Source organism: Bos taurus, chromosome 19, assembly GCF_002263795.3.
Source record: "Bos taurus isolate L1 Dominette 01449 registration number 42190680 breed Hereford chromosome 19, ARS-UCD2.0, whole genome shotgun sequence".
NCBI classification, from domain to species: domain Eukaryota; kingdom Metazoa; phylum Chordata; class Mammalia; order Artiodactyla; family Bovidae; genus Bos; species Bos taurus.
The window spans coordinates 31,136,631-31,150,632 of NC_037346.1; the positions used below are offsets into that span (position 1 = coordinate 31,136,631).

General features: G+C 45.2%; 1 protein-coding gene across 4 annotated transcripts in view; it reads left to right on the forward strand.

Moving 5' to 3' along the window:
• MYOCD (myocardin) overlaps nucleotides 1–14,002 on the forward strand; it is a 91,859-nt gene that overhangs the window by 39,771 nt on the left and 38,086 nt on the right. For all 4 annotated transcript variants that reach the window (XM_059878504.1, XM_002695810.7, XM_015458753.3 and 1 more), the window contains 3 exons: nucleotides 1,469–1,524; nucleotides 3,114–3,189; nucleotides 5,223–5,384. In XM_059878504.1, coding sequence (XP_059734487.1) covers nucleotides 3,174–3,189; nucleotides 5,223–5,384 — 178 coding nt within the window. In that variant the 5' untranslated portion in view covers nucleotides 1,469–1,524; nucleotides 3,114–3,173. The remainder of the gene's footprint in view (nucleotides 1–1,468; nucleotides 1,525–3,113; nucleotides 3,190–5,222; nucleotides 5,385–14,002) is intronic.

The following is a 14,002-nucleotide window of genomic DNA, read 5'->3' on the forward strand; positions in this document are numbered from 1 at the left end:
CCCCTTAGTCTCTGGTCAAATTGAGGAGAAAAGGACTTGTCCAGTCTCCTTGGCACAAGGCAGCCAGCTGGGACCAGTCTGCCTGTTCCTTTGGTCAACTCTGCAGTAGTTTGGGTGAGACAGGAAAGTCTAGAGAGAGATGCCTCAGTAGCTCCTCAAGCTCCCCAAGCAATATCCAAGGATAATGGGCTTGACCAGCTGCCAGGACCCAGAGTGGAGTCTCCCTTCTCTCCAACAAGCCCGTCCAAGAGCTGGGCTCACATGAGGCATGGTTTTGAGGCTGAATGAGACACACACATTCACACGCATGCACATGCTCACACATTCACACACAAGTGTCCATCTGGTTAGATATCCAATTTTTTGTTTGTTTGTTTATGCCAGTCAAAGTTTAGAAGACTGTTTCCTTGCCTGCAGCTTGTGAGTTGACATCTGTTGAAGTAATATTAGAATTCTGGATCACGTGATCCACCCACTTGTTCAGACCTCCAGTCCAAGAGAATATTCGACGCAATTCTGCAACCGCTGATCAACCTCATCACTTCTGATGAAAAGTTACTGTTTATGGCTCTGGGTTGTGATTGTTCCAGGGGATCAGGAAAGGCAACGAAAAGGCAGATTTTTGCAAAAGCAAAGCCAAAAGTTCATCCCCATGAGGCATTGCTGGGAGCTGGTAGGAGGAAAAGCAGTGGGGTCGTGGAGAGAAGGAGGCTGGCGTCCGGTCCAGGTCGTTCCTGGCTGCTGTGGACTGTGAGGGCCCAGTGCCCGTGTCTCCCGGTCATCAGTGTTTTGAGCATCACAGCTGAAGAGAAGTTAGATGGTCAGAGGACCTTGGCTCCTAGCCCTACCTGTGTGACCCTGGGCGAGTCAATCCCATTCCAGGGGCCTTAAGTTTCCCCATTATTTTACCATCTCCAAGGTCCCTTCCAGCCCTCAAAGTCTCATTCCGTGCTTCTCTCTCAACACCCTTTTGTTGCATGTTCTTGCCCGACCAGCCACCTCCCTGACCCAAAAGGACAAGTCACCTCCCACAACATGGATCACAGCCCTTCCACTGACCTTGACCTCCACCCAGACTTCTGCACTCAAGGGCAGGGCAAAGTCAAAGAGAGTGGTGGTCACCCCAGTCTCCCCATCTCCCTAAAACTAGAGCATCACCTGTCCCCACCCCTGGGCCTGCCCCTCTTCGGAATCTTGGAATGCCCCGTCTCTGCCACTCCTTTTCCTATTGCGTATTCTGCCCCTGCTGCTCCTCCTGTTTGAGGCTGACGTCCACCTTTCTCTGTGTCCTCCGGCCTCGGGGAAGCTGGTGACCTCCAGGCCTTTCTTCTTCAACTGCTTGTGGCCTGAAGAAGGCGATCACCTCCCCGCCGCCCCCGTGCACAGCTCAGCAAGCACACCGGCAAACGCCGCCGCGCCGCTCCGGGCCCCAAGGCCCCCTGCTCACGTCTGTATCTTTCTGTTTCAGCCCTGAAAAGCCCACCTGAATTCCATGAACAAAGAAAACGTTTGGATAGTGACAAGGTAACTTTCTGCAAACCTCCCATCTTTCTGATCTCAGACTCCAGGCTATGGATCTCCAGGTACTAAGTTTGGGCAAATTTCTCCTACAATTGGCTGGTCCCCTCCCCCCACACTGTGTGGCATCTTCCTCCTAGGCTCTGAAAACTGTGGAAATAGGATCAATGATGTTGGCTTTGAAAGTGCTATTGGTGAGCTTTAAAAAAAAAGATGTCCCCAGTCTTTCTGATGTCGGCAGGGGCATCCCTACAAGGAGTTTTCAGAGACATGAAATGAGGTAGATGAAGTGGGTTGGCAAGCTGGCCTCTCTTTCATAACAGGTGTTTCTCAGTGATGAACAGATGATTTTAAATCCAATTCAGTGGTAGGATAAGGCCTGCGGATACTTGGCTTATTTGAGGCTATTTAAAGGCGAAGAGGTTTCCCTGGTGGCTCAGTGACAAAGAATCCGCCTGCCAATGCAGGAGATGCAGGCTCAATCCTTGGGTTGGGAAGATCCCCTGGAGAAGGAAAAGGCAACCCACTCCAGCATTCTTGCCTGGAGAATCCCATGGTCAGAGGAGCCTGGCGGGCTACAGTCCGTGGGGTCGAATAAGTTGGACACGACTGAGTGACTAAACAACAATGGAAGGCTGAAGGAATTCTGTTTATTTCTCTTTCTTTTAGCATTTGAGGGGGGAAATTAGCATGTATTCTCTACCTTCAGAGCAAGCCTCTGCAATTGAATTTATAGATACCGTAAGTGCTAATTAGGGAGCATCAGCAGCGCACCTAGAAGGAAGGCCAGCAAGTTCCTTCTCCTGGGAGGCCACTGCTAGAGAATCCTAGTGGCTAGCGAGAGGGTAGGGGAGCAGGGAAGAGGGGCGGAGCTCCAGGACTCCCTAGGGCTGCTCATGGGAGGCTGTGCTTCCTGCTGCCTGGAGAATAACTGCCTTTCATCAGAACTGGAGTGAGCCCCAGACCCCTCTTCTGGGGGCCAATACACTGAGATCAGAACCCAGAAATGAGGGCCCTGAAGTTCGGTTATGGCTCTGCCACAGCCCACACCGTCTGTGCAGACAACTCCATCATCAAAAAAACTTTGCTGCTGCTGCTACTGCTAAGTCGCTTCAGTCGTGTCCGACTCTGTATGACCCCACAGACAGCAGCCCAACCAGGCTTCTCCGTCCCTGGGATTCTCCAGGCAAGAACACTGGAGTGGGTTGCCATTTCCTTCTCCAAAGCATGAAAGTGAAGAGTGAAAATGAAGTCACTCAGTCGTGTCCGACTCTTAGCTACCCCATGGACTATAGCCTACCAGGCTCCTCCATCCATGGGATTGTACCTGTCTGCCCTTTAAGTTTGGAGCGCTGAGATGGACCAAAGCTTTTGACCTCTTTATCTTATTTCTCCATCCTGAAATTACTAGAGAGGTTTTACTAGATGAGTCCTCCTTCATCAGAATGTAGAACAGGGTTATTTGCATGTTTCATTTGTAAGAAAGTAATGCTTTTTTCCTTTTGAGAGAAAAGGGGTTTCTTTTAAAGTTAAAATTAGATGATTCGGCTGTATGATACTGAGAGTAGAATTGATTCCATGTTCGTGTCCAACAGGCTGAAGACACCCTGAAGCGCAAGGCAAGAAGCAGGTCCGACCGTGCAGCCGTGGTGAAAATGCACATACTCCAAGGTAGGGCTGCTCGAGATCATTAAAGCAGTACCGTCGGTGAGAGGGAACACGGACCATTGCTCAAGGTTCTTTGTCTCTGCACAGTGGCTGAGTCCGCTTAGAAAGGAGCCACTTCCATTCTGAAGTGGTTTTTGAGCTGTCACCTAGTCATTCGAGGCCATGTTGATGGTCAAATCGAGAAGCCATATGGTGGCCCCAGAAGGTACCACACTTGGGGTCCAATCTGAGCTGCACCACTGCTCAGCTTTCTCTGCGCACACAGGGCATGGCCAACATATATCAACTTCCTTTAAAATGTCCATCCTTCATACCAGTAATAAATGTTTAGTTTTGAAAGAGTTTCCCCGGGGCTCAGCAGTAAAGAATCTGCCTGCAAAGCAGGAGTCTCAGGTTCGATCCCTGGGTTGGGAAGATCCCCTGGAGGAGGGCATGGCAACCCACTCCAGTATTCGTGCCTGGAGAATCCCATGGACAGAGGAGCCTGGCGGGCTACAGTCCATGGGGTCACAAAAGAGTTGGACACGACTGAAGCAGCTGAGCATGCAAGGCTTACCAAATGATGTTTACTGAGGAGACCAGAAAACAAAACTATATTCACAGTCGAATTCAGGAAAGCAAAGTATATACATAAATTGTATTTATAGTCAGATTCTATGATGAAAAGACAAAGACCTAACAATAAATACTGTGTAAGTAATTAAGAAATACACCCAATTATTAAAAACAGTAGATTCTAAGTGGAGGAGGTTTCCCAATGCTTTCATTTCTTTTGCATAATTTTTTTAACATTTTCTACACTTCCAGCAATATATATGTATAAGAATACATAATCAAAAAAGGAATGTTATCTGTTGCATCATTACCATCTTGAATTAAAATATCAGGCTATGAGCCCCGAGAATCGGATGCAACTGAGCAACCGAGCACACACACACATGAATAGAACAGTGGTACTATGAGGTCTGGAAAGATCTCACCTTCTAAATTTTCAGAGTTGAGCAGAAAGCGGCAAACTCTCATGGAACCCTAACTTCCGGTTCTGCCTTATTGCAACAACTGGCTTTCAAGACTCTCTTCCATGTTCTTGCACAGAAATAAGTCAGGGCCCCGCCCAGAGAGGAATAAAGAGTGATTTAGAGCTTGTCAGTGATCGTTCTCACCCTCCCAGTGATGAGAAGCTGAGCTGCCTGTTGGGTATATTCTTTTTTTAAATCCCTGTTTAATTAAATAACCATTTCCCTCCAAAATTGTTTCTCTTTTACAACCAGATCAGGACATTTGAATCAGTTAGTATCACAACCTCAACAGGTCTGAAACCCTTAAGAAGTCATGCTATCGCAATTATTACAATTGAATCGGATTGTTAGGTCCCTTCAGTTGTGTCTGACTCTTTTGCAACCCCAAGGACTGTAGCCCGCCAGGCTGTCTATCCACGGGATTTTCCAGGCAAGAATACTGGAATGGGTTGCCATTTCCTTCTCCAGGGGCTTCCCAACCCAGGGATCAAACCTGCATCTCCTGCATCTCCTTTATTGCAGGCAAATTTTTTTACCACTGAGCCACTAGGGAAGCCCCAATTATAACAATAGATAATATTTACTGCCAGCTCATCATGGGCCAGGTAGTACCCAGGTCTCTGGCATTTCAGGCAGATTCTTTACCAGCTGAGCCACCAGGGAAGCGCATACAGACTGGATGGGCATGTGAATGCTGTCGTTTAAAGTCAGTAAACGAGGCAGGCCCTGTGGACTGTTTGCTTACAGAATCGACAAATCGCACATTTTTCTCCCGAAATCCTCACAAAGCCAGTTTGTCTAACACTTCTATGCTCTTCAATTTGCCTATATTTGGAACTGTCTAGTCTTTGCTGCTAATCCATGTGAAAGGAGGATGATTGCATCAAAAAATTATTAGGATGGCTGCATACAATGTGTCAGAGTGTTTGGGTTACAGAAGCAAGAAACAGAATAAAAATAAAACCACAAAAATGATATTAAATTCTAGAGCCAATCCTCTTGATTTTAACCCCTCAGCTTCCACTGCAGAGAGATCGGTTCCAACTGCCCAGATGAAGCTGAAAAGAGCCCGTCTCGCAGATGACCTCAACGAAAAGATTGCTCTCCGGCCGGGGCCGCTGGAGCTGGTGGAGAAGAACATACTCCCTGTGGACTCTGCTGTGAAAGAGGCCATTAAAGGTAATTAGCTCCAATGGCAGGCTTCCTCCGTGCTGGGATCTGAGGGCAGCCGTGGCTCTGAAGTGCTGGGGTCCTGGGGGTGAAGGTGTGTCACTAAACAAGAGTCTATCCAGGGGTTACTGTCCCAAAATGTTTCCAGAAATCCCAGGAACAAGGAAGAAATTCCCAGCCACCTGCCTCCAACGTCAGGTTGACATAGACCAGGGTGGTTCTGGTCAAGCAGGTCAGAACATCTCCCCCATGGGGATCCATCACTCTGGAGTCATGGTGCTCCTTGGTTCCCTCTTTTAAAGGGGTGGAGACTGGCAGAACAGAAAGAGCACTGGACCTGAGTGGGAAGAACTGGGCGCTAAGCCCAGTTTGGGCTCTGTGGGTTGAAAAGTGTTAGTCACTCAGTTGTGTCTGACTCTTTGCCGCCCCATGGACTGTAGCCCGCCAGGCTCCTCTGTCTAGAGAACTGTCCAGACAAGAATACTGGAGTGGATAGCCATTTCCTTCTCCAGGGGAATCTTCCCAGCCCACAGATTGAACCCAGGTCTCCTACATTGCAAACAGATTCTTTACTGTCTGCGCTACCAGGGAAGCCCCCTCCACCCCCCCCCCAAAAAAAAATATATATACACAAAATATATCTTTAAAAAGCTGATCCTCTATCTGTTACAAATATTACACATCCTTTTGTCAACATGTCCTTTACCTTTTTGTTTGTTTTATTTCTGTCCTTTGTCTTTTGATTTTCTGTGTAGTGTATTTTACCTGTAGCAGTTTTTAATTTCTGTATAGTTCAATCTCTTAATCTTTTTCTTTGAGTTTTTGGATGTTACTGCTTACTGAAAACACTTCTTACCTCAAGAATGGAGTTATTCACCTATTCTATTTTCTAACATGTTTATACTTCATTTTTATATTTCAGTCTTTATGCTGAAATATAAAAGTATTTACACTTTTATATATGAGAGTGCGTGGTTTAAGAGACAAGGTTTAGTTTTCTTTTTTCCACAGTTTTAGTGGTTTGTGTTATAATGTGTCTTGATCTCTGTCTTCACAAGTTTTTTTTTACATTGGCCTGATTTTTCTCATGTTTCTTGGCTATTCTGTTAAGTTTCTGGTTGGTGAAATTTAGGATCAGTTTGTAACATGCCAACTTCGATCCTGTTAGAATGTTGTTCGGGATTGCAGTGAATTTATGGGTTAAGTCACGGTGAATTCATATGTTTAAATTATATGAATTCTTCTGTGGCAAAAAGATAGTATCTCTTTTCACCTACACGAGCCTTTTTTAAAAATTCCCCTTGGTAAGGTTTTCAAAAATAAATTCATCTCAGTTATTGCTTGCGTATGGGAAACCTATTAATTTTGCACGTTTATTCTGTAACTGGGGTACTTTGAAGATTTTCTTAATAGTTCCAGTGGTTTCTCATTTTTATCTTAAATTGTTTGGATATATAATCACATCATCTGCAAATAATGAAGATGTGCCTTCTGGTTTGTTCCTCCTTTCTGTCTGGAAACACTGGCTGGTTGTTGAAAAGAAACATCATGGAATTATTAGTAAATTGCAAAATATCATTTTAAGTTACATGCAGTATATTCATAGCACAAATTATATATAATTTTGTGTATTTTATTTATAAGTTACCTGTTTGTATTTGTAAATGATAAATAAATGATAACAATAGACTATATTATATAAGTCTAATAATATATATATTTTATTATACATAAAATATACAGGTGTGTATCTAACCTATAAAATATGTATGAATTATATAAAACACATATAATTTATATCTTTACATTATACAGCTTTATTGTATAATTTAATAATTATTGATATATTACATAGAAGAAAATTATTATTATTGCTATATTGCCAGTGGTTCAAAAATAGTATTATAATGTTATATATTGGATTGGCCAAAAAGTTAGTCCAGTTTTATTTGTGATGTTGGTGATAACACTTTTGTTTGATTCAGTCTTCCTTGGGAATTTCTCTAGTCATTCACCTCTAAATATGATACTGACTTTTGCTATAAACAGATATTCTAAGGAAGTGTTTGTTCTATTCCATTATTAAGAGTAGCTTGCAAGATGGATGTTTAGTTTTTAAAATGCTTTCCACGTTCATGAAAAGATGACCATTTGAGTTTCTTTCTCTCTTCTAGGAATGTGATACTACTGCCTTTCTTAATCATCCTTGTATTTCTGGAAATAAATCCTACATGGATATTTCCCCCCTAGAAATTGCTAATATTTTATTTGCAAATTTTACATCTCTTTTGTTATTAGTTGGGATAACAGAAGCTGCTAACCAAACCACAAAGTTTCAGCTGCTTGACAGACATTTATTTCTTATTTATAAATGGTCCAGAGAGGGTTTTCTTCTATGGCAAACGTTTCAGGCACACAGACTCCTTTGGTCTTGCTGCTCCATCATCCCCTAGCACAAAGGCGGCAAACTTAAAGAGCTAGAGAGTAAGCAAGCTCTCCGAGCTGTCACAACAACTCAGCTCAGCCATCGTAGTGGAAAAGGAACCACAGGCAATACATAAACAAATGGGCATGGCTGTGTTCCAATAAAACTTTATTTACAAAAACAGACAGCAGGCTCACCAGCCATAAATTTGCCAACCTGTGCCCTGCAGCCTTATCATCCTCCAAATCTAGCCAGAGAAGAGGAAAGGAAGGAACAGCAATTTCACAGGAATATCTCTGTACTGTGGAAGGGGGAGGGGGGTATAAATTTTAATGAGTAGCTTTTGGTCAAGAGCCTGAACAACAGCCATGCTGTGGGCACAGAAAAAAAAAAAAAGAGCATCTGAGAAGTACTTGATATGCATTGTTAGATACTGGTAGAATGTGTCAGTGTGGATAAATGGAAGAGTCACTGATGACCAACCTTGGTTCCCCTGCTGGTCAGCTAGTTAAATGGCAGCCATGTATCAAGATGGGGACTGTGAGCAGAGGGGCAGATCAGGGGAGAGATGATGAATTCCTGTTTCATGTTGGAGCTGAGGGGTCCACAGGAACTCCAGGGGCAGGGGTTCAGTAAGCAGGGCTTTCAACCAAACTAGACTGCAGAAGAAAGTCTTGGTCTAGAGCTACAGACTTAGAAGACTAAGGAAACTTAAACTGATGGACTTGCTAAGAGATCCCTTTCACGTATTCATTTCTTCATTTAATGTTTATGGAGCATCTTCTGTGTGTCAGGCACTGTTCAAGCATTTGTGACATATTAATGAACAAAACCTACAAAAACGTCTGCTCTAGCAGAGCTTATATTCTAGCACAGGAGACACAGATGATCAGCAAAACCCGTGAATAATTATATATCCTAATAAAAAGTGATAAATGGTGTGAAAATAGAAGTTGTGCAGGGTACAGAGTGCCCAGTAGAGGGTGGTTGGGGGGAAGGAAGGAAGTATAAAGAACAAAGAGAATAATGTATAAACAGAGGTAGGGATCTGTGAAGAATAAAGAGAAGGAAAAGCTAGAGAAAAGGTCGGCAGAGGTTGACCTCATCCAGGGAACCCCCATGCGTCAGCCTGTTTAGCAGCAATCTTTCAACGTGCGTGAGTTTCTACCAGCAAGGCAGTGGCATCTTCAGTTCAGTCTCTCAGTCACGTCCAACTCTTTGCAACCCCATGGACTGCAGCACACCAGGCTTCCCTGTCCATCACCAACTCCTGGAGCTTGCTCAAACTCATGTCCATTGAGTTGGTGATGCCATCCAACCATCTCATCCTCTGTCATCCCCTTCTCCTCCTGCCTTCAATCTTTCCCAGCATCAGGGTCTTTTCAAATGAGTGGCATCTTATGACATGTCATCTATCTTATGACATGTCATAGGGACAGAGGAAGCTTCTCAGAGACCAGCTGTAGAAATAGCCCTCTGAGTAACCCTTCCAATGGCACTGATGGTCCCCACCCCTCTCCTGGCTGTCACTTCTCTGGATCTCATCTTCCACCCTCAGCAAAGCAGCAACTCAGGGTGGTGGTTTTCTGTGTATTGTTCTCCTGGCCTCTGTGTATATTCCGTCCTTGGTCCACGCGCCTTTCCAGATGTGTTTACATTTTCCAGCTCCCTCCGCAGCTGTGCGTCTGTGTTTCTGCCAATTCCAGAGCGAAACTCTCACTGTCTTCCTCCCCATCCCCCCGCCCAGGTTTTATTCAAGACCAATTTTTCTTCAACACGAAGATGAAATAAACTAGAACATCTCGCAAGGAGGCTGTTGACAGAGAACCAGCCCCCACTGTGGGGTTTTTCTTCTCCTTGGCAGATGTCCCCACCCTTGCCCTCAGCTGAGTGACTGTAGCAAATCTTTCCCCCTGCACCTTCCTCTCCTTCAGGGTGCCAGCCAACCTTCACTCTTCCAGCCTGCAGGTTTATTTTCTGAGTCAGGTAGAAGTTTACAGATTCCAGCTGGAGGAAACTTAGGCTTGTGTGGGCTACCGTGATATGATGTGAAAGAAAAGGGGGCTTGTGTTTTAGGTTCTTTTTTGTTTTGGTTTTCATTTATTTTTAGTTGGAGGATAATTGCTTTACAATACTGTGTTGTTGTCTGCCATGCATCAACATGAATCAGCCAAAGGTATACCTATGTCCCCCGATCCTTGAACCCTCCTCCCACCTCCTTCCCTATCCCACCCCTCTAGGTTGTCACAGAGCACCAGCTCTGGGCTCCCTGGCTGTCTATTTTGCATATGGTAATGTGTATGTTTCCATGCTGCTCTATCAATTCGCCCCTCCCTCTCCTTCCCCACTGTGTCCACAAGTCTGTTTTCTGTGTCTATGCCTCCTTTGCTGCCCTGCAGATGAGTTCATCCGTACCATCCTTCTCGATCCACATATATGCAATTTTTCTCTTTCTGACTTGCTTCACTCTATGCAATTGGTTCTAGGTTCATCTACCTCATTAGAACTGACTCAAATGTGTTCCTTTTGTATGGCTGAGTAATATTCCATGTATATACGCACTACAACTTCTTTATCCATTCATCTGCTGATGGACATCTAGGTTGCTTCCATGTCCTAGCTATGGTAAATACCAGGTTTTCTGATTTTACTGACTCGGGGTTTCCTCGTGGCTACATCTCACAGCCTACACCTGTTTTCCTGTTTCTCCTACTTAGAAAACCACCAACAGCCTCTCTCTCTCTCAGGCCAGAACACTGAATGTAACAAATGCCATAAGGGAGGGATACCGTGCGAGACCAGAAGATGTGCACTGGAGTTGAGCCTGGCTTTGTTCTGCTTGTGTGTGGTCATCGGCACTTCACACTCTCAGTTTGGAGAGCTCTCCTCCGAGCTGGTTAATCCTCTCTTTGGTCATCCGAGTATCTCCTTCACTGCCAGGAGCATCCCTTAGCTACCAAGGAAGCTGTCATTGTCCAGAGGCCTGGCTTCTGCTTGAGGAAAGGAGAACCCCGGCTGGCTTTCCCAGCTATTTAGACAATAAAAGGGTCCTGGTGTCCTGCTCCAGGGGGCAAGCTCCTCCACCCTAAAGTGTCCTCCTCTTTTCCTTGGATTGAGCCAGGCTTCCCACCTGAATGCCTGAATTTGTTTTTTCAGCTCCTTTTAAAAAAAGTGAACCCTCAATTCAGAATGAAAAGAAAGTGAAAGTCACTCTGTCAGTTGTGCCTGACTCTTTGCGACCCCATACATGAACTGTAGCCCACCAGGCTCCTCTGTCCATGGGATTCTCCAGGCATGAATACTGGAGTGGGTAGCCATTCTTTTCTCCAGGGGATCTTCCTGACCCAGGGATTGAACCTGGGTCTCCTGTATTGCAGGTGGATTCTTTCATGATTGGAGCCGCCAGTGAAGCCTGATTCAGAATATACAGCCCCATTTTCAAAGATAAAGTCATTCTTTCTATCACTGTAACCTTTCAACACAGGAAGCAACATTTCTGTCCCTGGGGGATGGCCCAGAAATCATCCATTTACAAGTGTCATGTACCTTTTTCTAAAAGACCCTACAATAGTCTCAGCTCACTTATAACCACAAGGCTAAGACTTTATAATAAAACAAAACAAAAATTCTTGTTTACTAGGAATCCAGCCATCCTTCAGACTTCTAGAAGTCTCAACACTCTCTAATCATCCATTTTCAAGGCAAATAGACACCAACCATGGCCCCTAAACCAGATGGCGGGGTCATTTGCTTTGGCATAACTTTCTCATGACCAGAATCTATCATTCCATAATGAGAAAGGATTTCCAAAGTGCAAATGATCCTTGAGGGAAAGAAACATGTGATAAATACTTTTCTGAGGAAGATTCTAAAAAAGGTGGTGGGAAAAGAGAACCAGGAAGCCAGTAGCTTTGGGGGTCGGGGATGTCAAGGAGGAAAGTTCAGGTGCTCTAAGATGACGCTAATGTATCTTTACCCACCTAACAATCTTCTTTGTTCCTGGAGAATTGGTTTCAATGGTCAATAGAGAACAAGTGCTGATGCAGCGTAACTGTTTTTCCCAACTCCTGTAGTCCTTAGCATCAGGGTCTGTCTAGAGACTTAAAGTCAGTTTCCTTTTTTTTTCTTTTTAAACTTTTTATTTTGTATTGGAATATAGCCAATTAACAATGTTATAATAGTTTCAGGTAGACAGCAAAGAGATTCAGCAATACATGTACATAAATGAATATGTACACTGTAATATGTATGTATGTAAACAGTCAGACACAACTGAGTGACTAGGCACAGCACAGCACATAGAAAGGACCGTGTTAGTCGCTCAGCCACGTCCTACTCCTTGCAACCCCATGCACTGTCGGCTGCCAGGATCCTCTCTCCATGGGTGTTCCTAGGCAAGAATCTTCCTGATGTAGGGATGGAACCTGAGTCTCCCACATTGCAGGCAGATTCTTTACCATCTGGGTCACCAGAGAAGTCCCTGGGTCAAGAAGATTCCCTGGAGAAGGGCATGGCAACTCACTCCAGTATTCTTGCCTGAAGAATCCCATGGATAGAGGAGCCTGATGGACTACAGTCCATGGGGTCACAAAGAGTCAGACACAACTGAGCAACTAACACTTTTATTTTCATGTATATATATTCTCCCCTAATAAAGTCAATTTCTAAAGTGCCAGGAATTTGAGATAAAGGAATGCTTGTTTCTCCAAAGTCCCATGTCCACCTATTCTCTTCCTGAAGCCATCTGATCCCCTTCAAGAGCCGTGGGCTCCACGGCCTTTGTTGGACAGTTCAATCAGTCTCCTCCAGACTGTAGTATCCTCAGTGTATAGGAACCTCTTTAGGCGGAAGCTGCATTTAAACTAGCTCCTGGCACCCGACCACCTCCTCCCTCAGGAAGTGGATTTGGCTTCCGCCTCTTCCAGGAGGATGTTAGGAGAAGGGCTGACCGAGAATTAAAATAGCCTTCATACATGCACCGCTCAGGCTTGCATACAGATAAGCGAGTGAAGTTTGTTCTCGTGTTCCACCCCCTGCACTCCAGTCCGTGGTGTGGATCCAGAGGCAAGGTAACCAGGACCCTTACTATCTTACTGTAATCTCGGAATTTTAAATGTTTATACAGAGGAAAGTCCAACTGACTCATTCATCTAATCACTTCCGAGAGAGAGAAAGAGGAGTGGGGGTGCGCCAAGGGGCCAGACTGAGATCCCCAAGAGGCCAGGCCCGGAGTCAGCCCTATGGGCATAGCTGCGGGGTGATGTCAGGACTTCCCGAAGCGGGTCCTTGTCATCACATGGCCCGACGTGTCTCCAGGGACAATAGCCAGCGCCCTACACTCCAGCAGCTCCCAGCGAGCCCCGGGAGATTGGAGCAGGGGCCCTGGGTCACAACACGGAGCTGATAGACTCTGCTTGTTCCTGCGGCAGCCAGATAAGGTGACCTCTGTCCCTCTTCACTGAGCCTGGCCTGAACCAGGCAAGAGAGGGGGGAGCGCACAGCCTTTCCTGCGATGTCCCTTGTGCTCTGGAGAAGGTCTGCTTCGCTTTCCCAGAATGAACCTCTTGATGTTTCTGGCTCCAGAGTTGTGCTGACTTTTGCACAGCTAACCACAGGATCAACTGCCTCTTGGGTGGTCTTTTTAAAATTTTTGATCATGGTAAACTTGAGACAGGCAGACACTCCTACCAAAACCAATAATAATAACAACAGCTAGAAATGATTGGACACTTGTGTGTCAGGAACCTTGTGAATAACATATAACATATGTCAACCTCAATGCTTTTTTATTTTAAGAAAGCTATCTCATTGATTTTTGAAAAATACCTATTTATTAATTTGGCTGCCCTGCATATTAGTTGTTGCATGCTGAGCTTCCCAGGTGGCACTAGTGGTAAAGAATTTGCCTGCAACACAGGAGATGTAATAGACGTGTGTTCGATCCCTGGGTCCGGAAGGTCCCCTGGAGGAGGGCTTGGCAACCCACTCCAGTATTCTTGCCTGGAGAATCCCATGGACAGAAGAGCCTGGCGAGCTACAGTCTATGGGGTCACAAAGAGTCAGACATGACTGAGTGACTGAGCATGCACTCACAGTGTCAGAGTGGAAAGGACATGCTGATTTATGACCACGACAGCAGGGCTCCACAGTCCTCCCACGCCTTCTCTGAGACAATGGCAACAAGACTGTCGTGATCCCCTGC